General features: G+C 48.8%; 2 protein-coding genes and 1 long non-coding RNA gene across 4 annotated transcripts in view; 1 reads left to right on the forward strand and 2 right to left on the reverse strand.

Annotated features, from left to right (window-relative positions):
• The first annotated feature begins 467 nt into the window (after positions 1-467).
• LOC146287446 (endoribonuclease ZC3H12A-like) lies at positions 468-8,224 on the forward strand. Of its 2 annotated transcripts, XM_084700820.1 has the most exons (7): positions 468-578; positions 840-882; positions 3,548-4,112; positions 5,508-5,647; positions 5,864-6,098; positions 6,267-6,373; positions 6,901-8,224. In XM_084700820.1, the coding sequence occupies exons 3-7, from the start codon at positions 3,772-3,774 to the stop codon at positions 7,884-7,886; spliced, it is 1,809 nt and encodes a 602-aa protein (XP_084556946.1). In that variant the 5' UTR covers positions 468-578; positions 840-882; positions 3,548-3,771; the 3' UTR covers positions 7,887-8,224. The 2 variants fall into 2 exon arrangements, with proteins under 2 accessions (XP_084556946.1, XP_084556945.1); XM_084700819.1 differs by lacking the exons at positions 468-578; positions 840-882 and adding an exon at positions 2,090-2,363.
• On the reverse strand, positions 4,638-5,854 carry LOC146287447 (uncharacterized). The gene is made up of 3 exons (XR_014758547.1): positions 5,422-5,854; positions 5,235-5,319; positions 4,638-4,902 (listed from the first exon to the last, which is right to left on the reverse strand). It is a non-coding gene; the product is annotated as an uncharacterized LOC146287447 (long non-coding RNA).
• Positions 8,225-8,392: 168 nt separating the features above from the next.
• Positions 8,393-17,054, reverse strand: part of tab2 (TGF-beta activated kinase 1 (MAP3K7) binding protein 2) — a 33,543-nt gene continuing 24,881 nt past the window's right edge. Inside the window, 7 exon segments of the mRNA XM_084700428.1 lie at positions 8,393-10,643; positions 10,997-11,110; positions 11,640-11,714; positions 12,375-12,468; positions 13,073-13,233; positions 15,639-16,043; positions 16,046-17,054. The exon segment at positions 16,046-17,054 is cut by the window's right edge and continues 246 nt beyond it. Of these exon segments, the coding sequence (XP_084556554.1) occupies positions 10,504-10,643; positions 10,997-11,110; positions 11,640-11,714; positions 12,375-12,468; positions 13,073-13,233; positions 15,639-16,043; positions 16,046-17,054 (1,998 nt within the window). The 3' untranslated portion in view covers positions 8,393-10,503.

The raw sequence follows: 17,054 nt of genomic DNA on the forward strand, positions 1-17,054 counted from the left end.
CATGTGACTTACCTGCAAGATGTCTCACTCACAAAATAAAATGGTTTAAAAAACATCAATATAAAGCTAAATAATTGGAATTACACATGTAGCTCTACCATAATTGTTGGTTTCCAGCAAAATTCTCTGCACGCATGTCTTTAATCTCTCTGTGCATATGTAATAGCTGTGGTGCTGTGTTACTAGTTAAATGTATAATGTAGTCAACTTTATTTGATACAGCTGTCCTAATTACAGTTGTCTTAATGTTTTCAGTATTGGATGCATAGTTTTTTTCCTATTGTACCTTCTCTTTCAAGTCTTCTACACTGTTCTAGTGCAAGCTGAGGGTCCATACCTCCAGCTCACCACAGGGTTCCCAGAACCAAATGTCATATTTGTTCCATTGACATTTCAAATAATTTTGCTTTGGAAAGATCTTAAAATGTCTTTTTTTTTTTTCTTTGTGTTTTTGACTTCGTAGTGAGTTTGGAGTGGAATCACAAGAGGGGAAGCCAGAAGACAATGTGGTTGAAGTTGTAAAAAAAAAAAAGAGAGAACTACCCAAATGGAAACAGTTGTTACTTACTCCCACAGATGTATGTGACATCCCCAGCACATGACACCTCCACATGACCTGACAGCACCTCCTTTGGATTAGAATTATGTCAATGTATTTTGTTGTCCACGATATACTTCAGTAGCTTTGCTTTTTCATTTGTTCTTTAGTTTTATCAAGAGCATTTGCACAGACAGTAAATCCCATGATTTAACATGAGGAAAGCAGGAGAGACAAGATAGTAAAAAGTTCCTCAACCAATCATAACTCAATTCTTTTGTCTCCATTGTTCTACTAACAGGTTTAAACATGTCCGAAATGTCCCGGAAAACGGTTCTCTACAGGTACAGGTGCTGCCCACACTAACTCACTATCTTCTCACAAACCGTTAACAAATGCAACCTGACTAACCTCAAGGATGAAAAATGAGAACACGTGTGTTCTAGAGTAATACCTGTCCAGGAATCTTTTCTGTGTCATTTGTGGGTTATCATTGTACTATCAGACAACAATCTCGATTTTGGGGTGTGATATGAGTGAGGGAATGGTGGACCAAGTTCCCTCATCCATCGTTTGTCTTCCTAGTTGTCCTAACATCCCTTTTAGGAATCCTCGTTGTGCTTGCTTTGTGCTTCTCTACAGAGGCTTGTGTTATGCAAGTCATCCAGGAATCTGGTGTCCTAGATCATTACAGAATGTAGCTTTCATTCCGCTTAGGCGTGGTAACAAAAACATTTCATTACAGGAACTAAAATGACAAGGTAGCTATTTTTTTTATAGGAATACTCTTTAAATGTAATACTGACTAATTGAAGCGTTGGATAGTTTATGGATTTAATTGAATTCCCTACATGGATGACCAAGTACATGATGAGGATGGTGATGATAAAATAAAATAAAAACATTGAAACACAGTACAAAGTCTAATGTAGACAAAGTCTAAACTGTAGTGATAGGACAACTTCCTGTTAGGTTAACGTGCCAACTGAAGATATCTAAAATCTTATTTTTAGCATTAAATAGATGTATATTAAAACAGTTGTTCCTGAATACCTATATATACAGCAACATGTATGCTGAAATACTCCTCTCTTGTAGTTTGTTACACAGTAATACTCATTTGTAAAACAAATCAGTATGAGCACAAGTTGGCTTCACATTTTGAGTAGTTGAAAGTTAGCAGTTGCCTGAAGACGTTCTTTTACCATTTCAGGTTGGTTTAGTGTTTAACATTCCTGAGTGATTCCAAAGTTCCACTGCAAGCAAACATGCTGTTTTGACAAATACTTGTCTGATATTATTCTTCCTATTTAGCTCCTGCCAGCATATCCCACCAACAAGGAATTATAATAAGGGGGGAAAAAATACAAATAAATCCAATGCTTCATTACTTAGCCACTTCATTTGACAATTACTTATGAATGAAATCTTTGTTTGAATCAACATGTAGTCCTCTTGATGGTCTGTTACTTTAAAACCACAGAAGAAGAGAAACCTCAGTGACTACACAGAACCAGTTGAGGGGAACACCTCATGTTTTTGGTAATCTCAAACTAGGAAGACCAGCTCAGTGCGCGGGATTGTAAACCCTCACATACCCCCCGAAGGCTTTGCTAGTTCTGGGATGAGGAAGTGGAATGATTAAATAAAGACTTGCTTCCTTGCCGACCGGCTCTAAGCCAGCCCTCAGATAACTTCCTCCTATGACTAGAATGAGCACACACACGCACGCACGCTCAGTCAGGGTGAAGCTCTCACAGCAAGCACAGAGACTCTCTCCCGGGCAAGCCGAGGTTCCAGTCCATTACTCACTGAACATAAGAATGTAAGTACAAACAAAGACAGATCATTGACCACACCACCAAGAATACTGTACTTTGCTTCATACTGGCCAGTGTACGTGGCCAGTGTACGTCTAATTCAGACATGTTTGTTTGAAGCAGAAGCGATACTGCTCCACGAGCAGTAAAGTTTGGGTGGGTATGGAGCTGTACTGGTATGGGACCAGCTAGGAGGTGCTAACGGACTTTGTCCCTGACTTCAAGATGAGAGCGGATGGATTTCTGAGTGTACACAGATTCTATCTGTGCGTTGAAGATGTTAAGCTGGGAAGGATGTGGTTTGGTGTAGCTTGTCGTTTTGCAAGACTGGGAGATCCATGCTGCACATCAATCTTGTGTTATCTCTGGAGTGTGAGGTTAGCTAAAGTACATTTTGAAGAATGATTAATTCTTCAAAGAGCCAGTGACCCGTGGCAGAATTTTGCCCAGCCTGCGGTTGTTTCACATGTGTGAAGTGAGATCTTGACATTTGATTCTCTTGAAGCATGTATTCCTCAAACAGTAGTATTGGGTGGAAAGCTTGAGCAAACACAATGGATGACAGATATGGGATTTAAAATATAATAAAACTACATGTTCAGAAAAAGACCTACAGCTATACTGAATGTATAAAGGAACTTGTAAGAAATATATAACTGCAAATCTGGAATGTATCTATTGACTGTCATGTAGAGATCAGTGTTTCAAACTATAATTAGTCATGAAACACATGCATTCCATTCTCAGAATAGAGCACCATTGTCAGTGCGTGTTTCTACAAAGAAAGTCAAATGCTGTGTACCACTCCCAATTCTTAGCATTACTTACCTGTATTTGTATGAGAAATCCTGGGTGTTTTCCAGACTGTTCTACAGAGGCACACATGTGAATTGAAGTGAGGTATAATCCGTTTACAATGTGGTTATTTGAGGAAAATATCGAATTGATTCCATTTACAGTGTGTTTGTTATGAAACTGACTTCCCGCAGGTAACCCTGACAACATGAAATGAGGGCCTTTTATTGATGCATTCATGGGGGGTGTTTCTCAACCAGCATGACGCAAGCATGTGTGTGCATACGTGTGCTACCATGAGGTTGTGGTGAGGAGAGCTGCTTTTAGCATTGTGTGTCGAACCACATTCAGTGTCTAAAAACCCCACTTGACCTCAGCCTTCCTGTGTTTACAGTGCCAGAGAATGCCGGTCTCTTCCTCCGCCCCCCGTGTCGCTTGTCAGTGTTTCCAAAACTGACACCGTTGGTGTGGACTGACAAGATACAAGTAAGCAACGAGAAGGATCCCCCCCAACCGACAGTCCGTAGAGAGAGAGAGACAAGCAGGGAGGAGGAACAGCTCCCCAACGCAGACACACACACACACACACACACAGGCATCAGAGAGCCCTGTCGCAGCATGGACCACCAGCATGGCAGAGTGGAGCGCTTCCTCAAGCTGGGCTACACCCACAGGGACATCCTGCGGGTGTTGGAGAGCCTCCACCACGAAGCCCAGACCAACGACATCCTGGAGGAACTGATCAAGACCTGCCAGACCAACAGCTCCACAGACACCACAAGCTCCACGGCCAGCTGGCCCGCCCACAACAGCCCTCAGTTGATCCCCAGAGGATGTAGCCCACCACAGGCCAACACGAGCCCAAGCCCACCACCCCTTCAGCTCAGAAACTCAGCAGACAGAGACACCACTGGTGGCTTCAGACCGGTGGTCATCGATGGGAGCAATGTGGCCATAAGGTAGGCTGCAGGAACTTTGTAGATTTATCCCTATGAAAGACGGACCCTTGTGCTGCCTTTGTGACCCATCGTTGTGCTGCGACAATTTTACTTTATACAAAAACAAATAAAAATCATTTTTCTTTTAACCTTCGCGCTGTGGGGGGTGTGAGACAGCCCGACGGTTAAAAGAAAATGCTTCACTTTATTTTTGTATGAGGTAAAGTTGTCATAACACGTGGGGGGGGGGGGGGGTCACAATGACTGAAGATAACACAAGGGTTAAGAAACTGAATCATGTCTGATGTTTGAGTGTCACAATATTCTTTTTCGGCATACAGGACCCTGCAGGTACTTAGGGTTGTGTGTGTGTGTGTGTGTCACACTCATATTCACACCCATTTCACAGATTAGATTCCCCCCAGTTCCTCATGCAGTGAGTGGGAAGTGAGAGTGGTGTGTCTGTGTGTCTGTGAAACACAAAGAGGAATCTGCGGTGGCAGGCAGGTGGTCTAGCATTTCTAAAAACTGAAAATCCATTCCCAGCAATAATAGTGTAAAATAACAGCTAATAATCTACCAGTGGAATACTCACTGAGTACACTCAGGAATTGAGTAAATAAATAAATAAGGAAAAGTTCAAAACTCTTTTTAATACAAAGACATTTCTTTTGTAATATTCTTTGTGCTTGCATAACACCATTGTAGTGCTTCTCTGGTTTGTCAGGTATCAGACCCCTCCCTAGTCGTTTTGGATGTCACAAGGTCTTGTCTTCAGTAGCCTGTTATATGCAAAGCAACTTGCCACTTCCTGTTAGAGTAGAGAAGGGAAAGCCCAATGTTCCATACTGCTGCCTTAAGCCACAAACACATAGTCTATGATCATGTGGAGGCCCCACCACATGATCATGTTACTTTCTTAGGTGGGGATGGAAGCTGTTGTAGCAAGACACTCGTCCAAGAGCTGTAGAGACATTCATAGTGCCTTCAAATGGCTTTAGGATTCCACATTATGTCTCATATGACATCTCTGAAACCTTAACCGGATCAGGGCAGATACTATCACACAGGAAGTTGTAACTGTGATATTGTCCAAAGTTTCAGATTGATATCCTCAATTGATGTTAAATAAGAGTAACTTGCCAGCATAGAGTACATACTGTACAGTTCTACGTAAGAACTGAGGAGTGGTGCCTTTTGCTTCCTGCTTTTCCAGTTTCACGATTATCTAGAAAGATATTGTTGTTACATTGAAATTTATTAAATAACTTCAGGACTTGTTCCCTTTGGTACGGTTCTGCGTTCACATGATATGGAATTAGTGACTCACAGGTTAGTTCCTGAAAAGGGTAGAAGCAACGTCCTTGTCAAACAGAAAAGGGAAGCTAATATTGTGCTGTTGTCCCCTTTCCGCAGCCATGGCAACAAGAAGGTGTTTTCGTGTCGCGGGCTGCAGCTGGCTGTGAGGTGGTTCTGGGAGAGGGGTATCCGTGACATCACCGTGTTCGTGCCTCTTTGGAGGAAGGAGCAACCCCGCCCTGAGGCCCCCATCACAGGTGAGATTCCTGCTGGTGGCACTGTGTAGCTGCTGTTCAATGCTAACAATGGGCCAGAACAGAATTTTACAATCCAGAAAGTAACTTCTTCGGATGTCTAACTCTGGAATGCAAACACACCACTAGATCGCTTTAAAGAACCGCTAACGTTCTTATCAGCGTTGGTCTCATCTTTATGATTTATGTGTTGACAAATCAAAATCTTGAAATCTACAGATCAGCACATCCTGCATGAGTTGGAGAAGAGAAAGATCCTGGTGTTTACCCCGTCTCGCTGCGTTAACGGGAAGCGGGTGGTGTGCTACGACGATCGCTACATCATCAAACTGGCCTACGACTCTGACGGCATCATCGTGTCCAACGACAACTACCGCGACCTGCAGATCGAGAAGCCCCAATGGAAGAAGTTCATCGAGGAAAGGCTGCTTATGTACTCATTCGCAAATGACAAGTAAGACCGAAAGCAGGGAATTAAACTGAAACAGACCGCGTTGGCAAGCAGGATAATCACTTTTGGGTGAAACTAGAGAGCATGTATGACTCCTGTTTCTACCCTAAAAATAACCAAACAACGATGAGGAAAAAACCTCAAACAATTAATGCCTATTTAACATTTAAGGTTCATGCCACCAGACGATCCGATGGGAAGAAATGGACCAACGATTGACAACTTTCTAAGGAAGAAGCCCTGGACCCTGGAGAACAAACAGCAACATTGCCCATATGGTAGGTACAGAGGAAAGTCTGTCTGTCCTGTTGTCCTGTCAGACCCTTTTCCATTCACTAGAGGGAGTTATTTGTAACACATCCAACGTGAACATGCTAAGTGGGATGTGATTAGCAGTGTGGGCAGTTGTGATTTCTCCTGGCTGCCTGTCAGTCAGTTGGCCGTGAGCGAGTGGCTTGTCTCCAAGGCTGCAATGTACTGCTTACAAACAAAAGAGCTATTTTCATCAACCCCTCTGGCAAATTATACATCCTTAGAGCAAACGTCAGGCCTGGGATTAGTCCTGTAAGTCGAGTACGGACGACCCTCAGCCCTGCACTGTGTACCTAGGAAACAAAAGTAGGCAAGAGACTAGATCTAATTTGTTTGCCTAGCTAAGTGTGTTTACAGTTCTGCAGACAGGAGGGGAGGGGCTTACGAGGCACTTGGACACTCACTACTTCCTTGTTGACAGTGTCTTTTAGGGATAGAGGATTACATCTTTTGGCTGTGCTTTGAAAGCCTATCCCTTGTTTGTTTCTTCCAGGAAAGAAGTGTACTTACGGAGTGAAGTGCAAATTCTACCACCCAGAGCGTTCCAACCAATCACAGCTCTCCGTGGCTGACGAGCTGCGAGCGAAGAGCAAGCCTGCAGCAGACAGAGAGCAGTCGTACGTTCTCCCAGCTGGGAGTCAGGGGAGCGGTCAGGAGTCACTCATCTACACAGCCCCGTATCACGAGCCTGACCGCATCACTCAGCAGTACAGATATCCCTCCACCCCGCCTCCACTTAGAACAGAGGACCATTCCCACAGGTCCTCCTCTTGTGAACTGTTCACCCAGCAGAGAGACTCAGGAAGCCCTGGTCTGCTGCGTCCGCCCAGCCTCCGCCTCTGCCCCAGCCCCCGCCTCTGCCCCAGCCCAGACATAGACGAGGCCTTCGGGTCCATGGAGAGCTCCTTGTCCAGGCTCTACATCCAGGACTCTTCCAGGAGCTGCCCCAAGGGTGTGTCCTACGCCTACAGCAGTGGAGTAGCGGGATGCAGCCAGGGCAGCGAAGACTGCTACTACAGCTTTGGGACACAGGGGCACCTCTCCTCAGGGGGTTACCACCCCCCCAGGGTGCCTCAGTGTGGCTGTGACCGGCCACGCTCCTGTGAGCTCCCAGCATGCAACCACGTCGTCTACAGCCAGCAGACACACCTCCGGGCCCCGTCCCTACCCTCCGCAGGGAGAGGCTCCTGCCCAGGCCAGTTCCCCAGAGATGAGAACGCCCTCTTGGGCTACTACTCACCCCAGCACAGCCACAGCCTTCCAGACTACCCCTGGGGCCAGTGCCCCTCTGACGTGGGGGCGGGGCTTAGGGAAGACTGCTTCTCGGGTGAGGACAGAAGGAATGTAAGCCTCCAATTGAGCACTGTGTTCCCTCAGAGCGTGGTGAAGCAGGTGATGAGCCAGTATCCACACATCCTAGACATGGACAAGTTGGTCCCTCTCATCCACAGATTCAGAACCAGCCACTGCTCCTTCTGAGGTCGTCGTCTCCTGCCTTCATTCTTCCATAGCATTAAAACATGCCCAAGTCACAACTCCTCAGCAGGAAGCTTGAAAATGTAGCAGTCTCATTTGAATTTCTCTAGTGATTTGTACGAGTGCAATGCACTACTCTTTATGGATGCTATGTTATTTTGCACCAAGCATTGGCCTGAAGATGATCAAAACAGCAAGTGCTGTTTTACTATGTAGCCTCAAAATGAGGAAAGCTATACTAAATAATTGAAGGGCTATTTGCCTGTACTTGATATGCCGAATGATACTATCCTGAATGTTTCATGATTTTGTAATACGTTCAATAAAAGTACTTATTTTTATTATTGTCTATTGTGTTTTTTGCATAATACTTTAGGATTAAAGAAAAAGCTTTGTTTTTCACCAACTTTGTGTGTCTTTAGCGCACTCTACTGGAGAGAAGAGGAATAGGGCTTTCAAAGGAAACTAAATGCGGGTTGATTCCAGATAACGATCGAAGAGGAAGAGAATTTCAGAATAGATTTTTTATTATTTTTACAAATAACTTATCTGTTACAAAGACAGTTTTCCCAGCTAAAATCAAAAACACTTTAGATATCCAAATTATTATTTTGTAATTAATAAAACATGTATGAACCAACTTCACACAGAGCTGCAGATCAAGCTTTCTTTGGTTTGTCTTTGGTTTACGAGAAATAGTATCGCATAAGTGCTTAAGAGACAACTACTGATTTTAGACTACAATTTTTTATTATTTGTTGATCGCTTTTCTCGAACGATAATCTGTTTTGGTTTGGAAAATGGCATCTTGATTTGTGACCGCACAGATAATCAATACAAACACCTAAGGCAGTAATGTGAGGCAGCATATCGCATGTGAAAAACGATTCCACAATTAGGGTAAAGTCATTAAAATAGTAAACTTTGAAACCATCCTCGTCAAGCAGAAGCCTCACGAGACAAATTAAACCCAATAAGAGTAAAATTGTACAAAGAGGACAGTTGTTTTTATAATGTTTGAAATAACCACCGTCATTTTTGTACTGTATTGTTTTATGGAGATCCTCAAAAATTCTGTGAGGGAGAATACAAGTCACATATCCCTACATAAATATTTCTTGATTGGAAACAGGAATACTTAAAACATTAAAACATATTCATCCTGATCTTTGGTACACTCATGAAAACCCAATTTATACTGCATAGCAACTACGCATATTCTGAAAGCAATCAGGAAACAGTTGCCTTGCACCAAACTGTACAGGGAGGAACACCTTACAATATAATAGGATACAATTCCATCTTCCATGCTTCTGTTTAGATGTAATTGGTTTGGATGAACCGTCCATGAGTCTCTTCTGGCACAAATGTGTAAAAGTCCCCAAATATTAAACCTACATTCCAGTTGTCAGATAAGATGGCAGTTTGTCGTTTGCATTTTTTTTTTGTTTTGTTTTTTCAGCCAGTCCAAGATCTCTGGCGTCCACGAAATTCCTCCATCTCACGACTTTCCTGCATCCGCAGATCGTACAGGAGAAGCTCTGCGTTTACAGAGCGGCGAAGAACACAGAGCGGCAAGGCCCAATCGTTTCCACTGCTGCTCTGCTTCAGCGACGCTTCAAATCTCACAGAAATCAAGTAAAAGCTTAAAGAGGGACAGCGTGCTTATTTGTTGAAGGCACAAAAAAGACAAAAACAAAAGCTAATAAAGTCTATAAAGCTATACTTACAGGACATACAAGTGATTCATAGTGTGAGGAAGAAGAAGACATTTAAGGCACATTCTAAAATGATGTACAGTGAAAATCTCAAGGGCATCTCTTCCCTTTATGTACTGTACACGCATGCAATTTAGTTTCCTTTTTGTGGGGGGGTTTGTTTACTGTAGATCAAAGAGAAGCAGCCTCGAAAGGGGCACTACTTGGAAAGGCTAAAGGCAAGTTTTGGGTGGCAGGAACAAGGCTAGCTTCCCCTTATCATCCCGTAGAAACAGCAACCAAACAAAAAGTAGTCTGTTGGTTTTCCCTTCATGTGGCAGCGGTCGACCAAAGTTCCCATGCCTGATTGTGCCGCCACAGAAGAAGAAGAAAAAAAAAAAATCAGCAAAGGTACGCAGGTACCCATGTTGGTTTGTTGTTTACGTGTGCAAGTTTTTCTTTGTGTGTGTGTGTGTGTTTGTGCCATGACCCTACAGGACAACATTCTGATAATACTGTAAATAGAAGCAGTGAGGCCTCCCCTTGGGTAATGTTGCCTTTTAAGTGGGGGGATGTGTGTGTGTGTGTGTGTGTGTATGAGGTGGGGGATGGAGGGTGGACTCCACGCATGCAGAGTTTCCAAGATGAGGTACGGTCATCCAAGTCTGCTGTCTCTGCTGAGCCACTAACCACCTGTAAACACTATCCAGTCCAGCCTTCGATGGACAGCATTCAACAAACCACGGAGGGGAAAGACACAGGCCACATTGGGGGGGGGGGGGGGGGGGGGGAAGCAACTAACCCTGTCCGTTTTCATCCAACTAGAAGAAAAAAAAAAGGCCTTTCTAGTATTGTATTTGTATTTTGTTTTGCTCTGCTGGAGGGAGCGGTGGAGGGAGATAGGATAGGGAGGCGTGTGTGGGTCAGAAGTGGCGGGGGAAGTCACACTGTTCACAGCGGTTGAGGGCGGGGTGGTTGAGGAACGTGCAGGCCGTGCAGTTCCAATGCGTCCCCTCGTCTTCCTCCTGGCCTGATACCGTCCTTACACCTTTACTGCTCGAGTCTGCAGCCGGGACACAGAGAGAGGAGTCACATCACACCACACGGACACACACTGTCATCCAGGGATACACACACACTGTCATCCACAGATACACACACACACACACACTGTCATCCACGCATACAACAGCACACAATCCCAGGAGGGTAATGTACCAAACACACACACATGACACCAGTCACAAACAACTGTGAGAAGGTGAGCGTGAGTCTTCAGAGAGGTGTTCAGGGTTGAGGGCCAGAGGGGGGCCGGCCCCGCATGAGGGGGACAGAGAGGTGCAGAGACATGCAGAGGGGAGACAGATGGGAGGGGAGAAGAGCCGGCGGTGGAGGAGGAGGGACAGAGGTACCAACCCAGAGGGAGAGCGGGGGGAGGGGCGGGGGGAGGGGCGGGGGAGGGCTCCATGGTGAGCTTGGAGGTGACATTGCATCTCCACCCTCTCCTGTCAGTTCCCTGGCCCTCTGGATCTGAACAGGCCACGCAGGAAGGGTGCAGACAGGAGCGATGGAGGGACAGAGCGATGGAGCGATGGAGAGGGATGGTAGGGAAACAAAGGAGGACGGAACAGAGATGAAGAAACACAGTGGCTGATACGAAACATGGAACCAACTGGAACGTTACGGAAAATCCAGAAGGAGCATGTTACATGAGAGTGGACATGAAACACTTTGATTGAAGAAGCCTTGAACACAAATCCAAGTTTCTGAATGAAAAACTTCCAGCTATAAAACTGGGGAGCGTTCAGAGACAGGCCCACGGTGAATCGAGAGAGAGAGGGTGAGAGACAGGGAGGGTGAGAGACAGACAGGGTGAGAGAGGGAGAGGGTGAGAGAGAGAGAGGGAGGATGAGAGAGAGAGAGAGAGAGAGAGAGAGAGAGAAAGAGAGAGAAAGAGGAGCATGAGAGAGAAGGAAAGAGAGAGAGAGAGAGGAACTGTAGGAGGGTTGTCAAGAGGGCATCGTACAGCCTTCTCTAAACTTACCAACAGATAAAGTACCTTTAGGTTTGGGTGGGACAGGACCTAGGAAGCCAATGTTGTCATAGAAGTTAGCATTGGGGTTGAAGTGTGGTCCTGCAACCAATGAAAAACAGGGATTTCTATCTCTTAACGCCCACAGAGTTCAAGACAAAATCCTGAGAACCACTCAGTCAGTGGGATGGCCATCATTCAATCCTAACACCTATGTAAAAAGCACTGCTAAACAGAAAAGAATCAAACAAAAGACGGTGAAAACAAGGTTGTAACTTTTCACGTGGTGCAGCAGTGTCTCCTAGGCCACAGTGAGTGACTAACTACTGCGCTGGTGAATGAGACTGTCAGCCGCGAGGTCCTGCCAGGGGAGCCATAAATCCCTTATTACCATCCAGCTACAGGATGCAATTCAGGAAACAACTGGTAGTTAACATTACAATGGCAGCACCTTGACAGCGCGTGCAGGGGGGATGTGACCAGGAAGAGCAGGTTTACTGAGCCCCCCCCCGCCCCCCCCCCCCCACCACACTGAGCCCTGTTGCAGGAGGACACAGGCCAGCTAGCCGCCCCCCCCCCCCCCCCCGCCTCCTTGCAAAGTTAAAATAAAGAGATATGCAGAATTTACAAACCCTTGCCAATAGGCTGAATTCCAGTGCTTGCTTTCCAACAACACTCACACACACACACACAGCTGGTGGTAGACCCGCCAGCGGTACACCACATGGCACAAACATCCTCAAGGTGGGCCAAACCTCGTACCTTGTGTTTGAAGGAGATCGATTTCTTTGGTTAAACAGTCAATGTCGATCTGCAGTATCCTGTTTTTGCATCGCAACTGCTGCATTTCCTCAATCTGACAGAGAAGGAAACAGGGTCATGTGAGGCACGAGGTGACGGGCGTGGACGGAGGCTGAGGACGAGATGTGCCGTCAAGCCTGTACAAGTCACTGAGGAATACACTGGGTCACAAGCCTCACACTGGGACAACTACAGGCCTGCTAGATCTCTCTCACACACACACACACACACACACGCGCTATTGAGATCAACACCAGGCTCTTTACCTCCCCCCCACACACACACAGATGTTTGCCTCTCAATTAAAAGTTCAGAGTAACTGGAAATGAGCTGATTCAACATTCAGTCAAAGCAGCGCTTGATCCGGCTCTGAGGTGAACAGAAACATGACTTAAGAAACACGGTTTCCTCGAAAATAAAGCAAACATACTGGAAGCCCTGGAGAATTATCTTTTTGTGTGTGTTATTTTGTGGTGATTCATCATGATTCATTCAACAGCAAATATGGACTCAAGTATAAAAAAAAGAGAGAGAGAAAAAAAATAGAGGTTCTTGTCAAGTCAGATATCTGCCAGGACATGTTATTAACCTGTCCTGAAAACAACCTATAATCATCTCCTGCATCCCGGCAAGACAGGGAGGGAGGGAGGGAGGCTTACAGAGGGGATCTGAGAAACAGAGTTGGAGCGTTCTAGTCGTCTCCTGGTGAGGTCGTTCTCCATATCGTTCACTTCCTCTTTTAGCTTCTCCAGTTTCTTCTTCTTCAACTCCAACTCATGCCACAGCCTCTCCATACGAGCCTTCTGGTGGACTAGCAGGGCTGCGAGAGAGACACACACACACACACACACAGACACTTATTATACGTCTCAGAGACACTGTGGGAAAATGGGAGAGCTAGAATCTCATAGTAATCACCCTCCATGCCTGGAGTCTAAGAACGGTCTGTTTGTGTACAACAACATAACCTTTGTTCCTCAAGAAATATAAACCTTCTGCCTCAGGACAACAAGCTGTCAAACACAACAGCTAAACCCCCCTACCTCCCTCCCCCTCCCCACTCTCTACCCCCCCACTCCCTCCCCCTCCCCCACCTCACTCCCCCTACCCCCTCTCCTCTCTCCCCTCCTCCTCCTCTCTCTCCCCTTTCCCCGCTCCGGCAGACACTTCCAAACCAGAGAGCTCTGTCCTCCAACCTGGTGGTCATGTGACGCAGGAATGCCTGCGTGGAGGAGATAAGCTGCAGCAGAGCGTTGTTGCCGCGGCAGCAGGAGAAGCTCCGCGCGGTCGCCACGGCAGCGCCAGGGGATAGGCCACAGACACTGACTCACGCGTAATACAGTCAGAAGTCCAAAAAAGGAAAGGCTGTGCCTCAGGCAGGGTGACAGTGCACACGCAGCATGTACCCCTCTCGCCCTCTCCAGTCCTACCCCTCTCCCTCCCCCCTCCAGTCCTACCCCTCTCGCCCTCTCCAGTCCTACCCCTCTCCCTCCCCCTCTACCCCTCCCCCCTCTAGCCCTCTCCCTCCCCCCTACCCCTCTCCCTCCCCCCTCCCCCCCCTACCCCTCCCCCTCCCCCTCTCCAGTCCTACCCCTCCCCCTACACGACTCACCTTCCTCTCTATCCCTCCCTCTCCATTAGAATAAAAACTTTAAAAGCTTTTTTATGAGAACTGGTGTACAGTACACACAATGCCAAAAAGAAAACATTAAGTGTCAATATGATGAAAATCTAACTTAGAAAAACACAGGCTTCAAGCATACATAATAGTGAAATGGCTTCCTTGGCAGAATGGAGTGGAAAAAGCAATTACTTCTGGTGGGCGAGACCCTATATGATTCAGCATTGTTACTGAGGTAGCGCTGTTCTAAGTGTCCACATTCCCTTCTGAAATAGGATGTTGACTCTCATCTGTCACTAACACAAGTCTTTACATGACATGATCCAAGCAAACATGGGCAGAACTAACATCCACCCAGATGCATCTGCCTGGGTGGGCTTGGTCATCCAGTCGAGCACAGCACAACAGAGGAGCCTGCTAGGTCCGTCTGTGTACATCACTGCTCACAGACAGAAAACTAGAGTTAGGGTAAGCCCCAACCCCCTCTCTCAAACCCTAACCCTCTAACTCCCAACCCCTCACCCGAACCTCTAACCCCCTCACCTCTAACCTCTAACCCCTCACCCCCAACCCCTCACCTTCAACATCTCACCTCCAACCCCTCACCTCCAACCCCTCACCTCCAACCCCTCACCTCCAACCCCTCACCTCCAACCCCTCACCTCCAACCCCTCACCTCCAACCCCTCACCTCCAACCCCTCACCTCCAACCCCTCACCTCCAACCCCTCACCTCCAACCCCTCACCTCCAACCCCTCACCTCCAACCCCTCACCTCCAACCCCTCACCTCCAACCCCTCACCTCCAACCCCTCACCTCCAACCCCTCACCTCCAACCCCTCACCTCCAACCCCTCACCTCCAACCCCTCACCTCCAACCCCTCACCTCCAACCCCATCACCTCCAACCCCTCACCTCCAACCCCTCACCTCCAACCCCTCACCCTCTAACCCCTCACCCTCTAACCCCTCACCCTCTAACCCCTCACCCTCTAACCCCTCACCTCTAACCCCTAACCCTCTAACCCCTCACCCTCTAACCCCTCACCCTCTAACCCCTCACCCTCTAACCCCTCACCTCTAACCCCTCACCTCTAACCCCTCACCTCTAACCCCTCACCCTCTAACCCCTCACCCTCTAACCCCTCACCTCTAACCCCTCACCCTCTAACCCCTCACCCTCTAACCCCTCACCCTCTAACCCCTCACCCTCTAACCCCTCACCCTCTAACCCCTCACCCTCTAACCCCTCACCCTCTAACCCCTAACCCTCTAACCCTTCACCCTCTAACCCTTCACCCTCTAACCCCTCACCCTCTAACCCTTCACCCTCTAACCCTTCACCCTCTAACCCCTCACCCTCTAACCCTTCACCCTCTAACCCCTCACCCTCTAACCCTTCACCCTCTAACCCTTCACCCTCTAACCCCTCACCCTCTAACCCCTCACCCTCTAACCCCTCACCCTCTAACCCCTCACCCTTTAACCCCTCACCCTCTAACCCCTCACCCTCTAACCCCTCACCCTCTAACCCCTCACCCTCTAACCCCTAACCCTCTAACCCCCTCAGAAGCACAACAACAGACAGTGTCCGGGGGCTCTCACCTTGTGTGTATGCAGCGTCGTCTGAGCCTGTGCTGGGGCGGCGTGCCTCGTTGGGGCGCTCCCTGTGTGAGGCCAGGGGCTCGGGCTCGGGCTCCACAAAGTGGTGGTCGGAGGGGAGGCTGAGGAGGTTGGTGGGCTCAAAGGTGGGGGACACCACCCCAGGGGACACCGCGGGGGGCTTGTTGGGGGACACAGTGATTTTGAAAGTGTACTTGGTGTTGGGCTGGGTGACCACCACCCGGGGGGAGGCGGGCGTGCCCCCCCCGCCCATGGAGGCGCGGGACTTAGGGGGGTGGTGGTGGATGTAGGCGGGGCCCATGCTCATCTGGCCCCCTATGTTCCTGGCCCCCGGCGGCCCCTGCATGGGGGGGTTAGCAGAGATGTAGACGGTGGGGGGGTTCCTCCCCCTCCCTCGTCGCTGGAGGCGTTAGCAGAAATGTAAAACTTGGGCTGCGAGCGGGAGCCGCTGGGGGCCATGGCGGCCTCGTCAGCGGGGGTAGTAGCAGCTCCAGTGGGAGGGCTGGTGGAGATGTAAACAGTGGGCTGGCTGCGGCTCAGACCGGGGCCCCCGATGGAGAGGGGGGCCGTGGAGCCGCTGGTCGCCCCCACGGAGGAGGAGGAGGAGGGGCAGGAGGAGGAGGTGGAGCGGGGGCCGCTGCTGGTGCGCAGCAGGGCCGTGGTGGTGGTGGTGGAGTTGCTCCTCTGAGGAGACTCTAGTTTGATCTCTATCTGGTTCTTGCGCGGCCCGGTGGAGATGTTCTGGATGTTGTACTGGCTGAAGGAGGCCAGGGAGGTGGGCATGACCCCAGAGGAGGCCTGCCCGCCGGGCGGGGCCTGGAGGATGGAGGGCGCCTGGGGGTTGGTGGGGGAGCTGATGGGCATGTAGACGTGGGAGGTCTTCTGGCCCTGGGACTGGTGCTGTGATGAGGAGGGGGGCTGGGAGGGGGCGGCGCCCGCCCAGGAGCCAGGCAGAGAGGAGGGGTGGGAGATCTGGTAGATCTGCTGCAGGGGCTGGGAGGTGGGGCTGTACTGGGCCCGGCCGGCCTGCTGCTGCTGCTGGTGCTGCTGGTGCTGCTGGCGGGTGCTGCCGGGCTGGGTGACGTAAGGCCTGATGTAGATGGAGTTCCCCACTGGACTGCCCAGGCCCGACTGGGGCCCGCCGTGTATGTGCAAAGAGGTGGGGGTGTTTCGACCCGTCTGGATGTTGGGGGCCAGGGTCACGGTGATGGGGTTGAAGCGAGGGGTCTGCTGGGGGCCCGTGGCCTGCCCTTTACCCCCCAGCTGGTACAGCCCCAGGTGCTGCGGGGGCTGGGGCTTGCGCTTGTGCTCCATGGCTCCAAACACATTGAGGCTTGAGGGCACCTGAACGGGGGCCGACTGAGGCTCCTGCTGGAAGAAGTCTCCGGCGGGGGCCTG

Source organism: Hypomesus nipponensis, chromosome 6 (genome assembly GCF_054491055.1).
Source record: "Hypomesus nipponensis isolate SF chromosome 6, ASM5449105v1, whole genome shotgun sequence".
NCBI classification, from domain to species: domain Eukaryota; kingdom Metazoa; phylum Chordata; class Actinopteri; order Osmeriformes; family Osmeridae; genus Hypomesus; species Hypomesus nipponensis.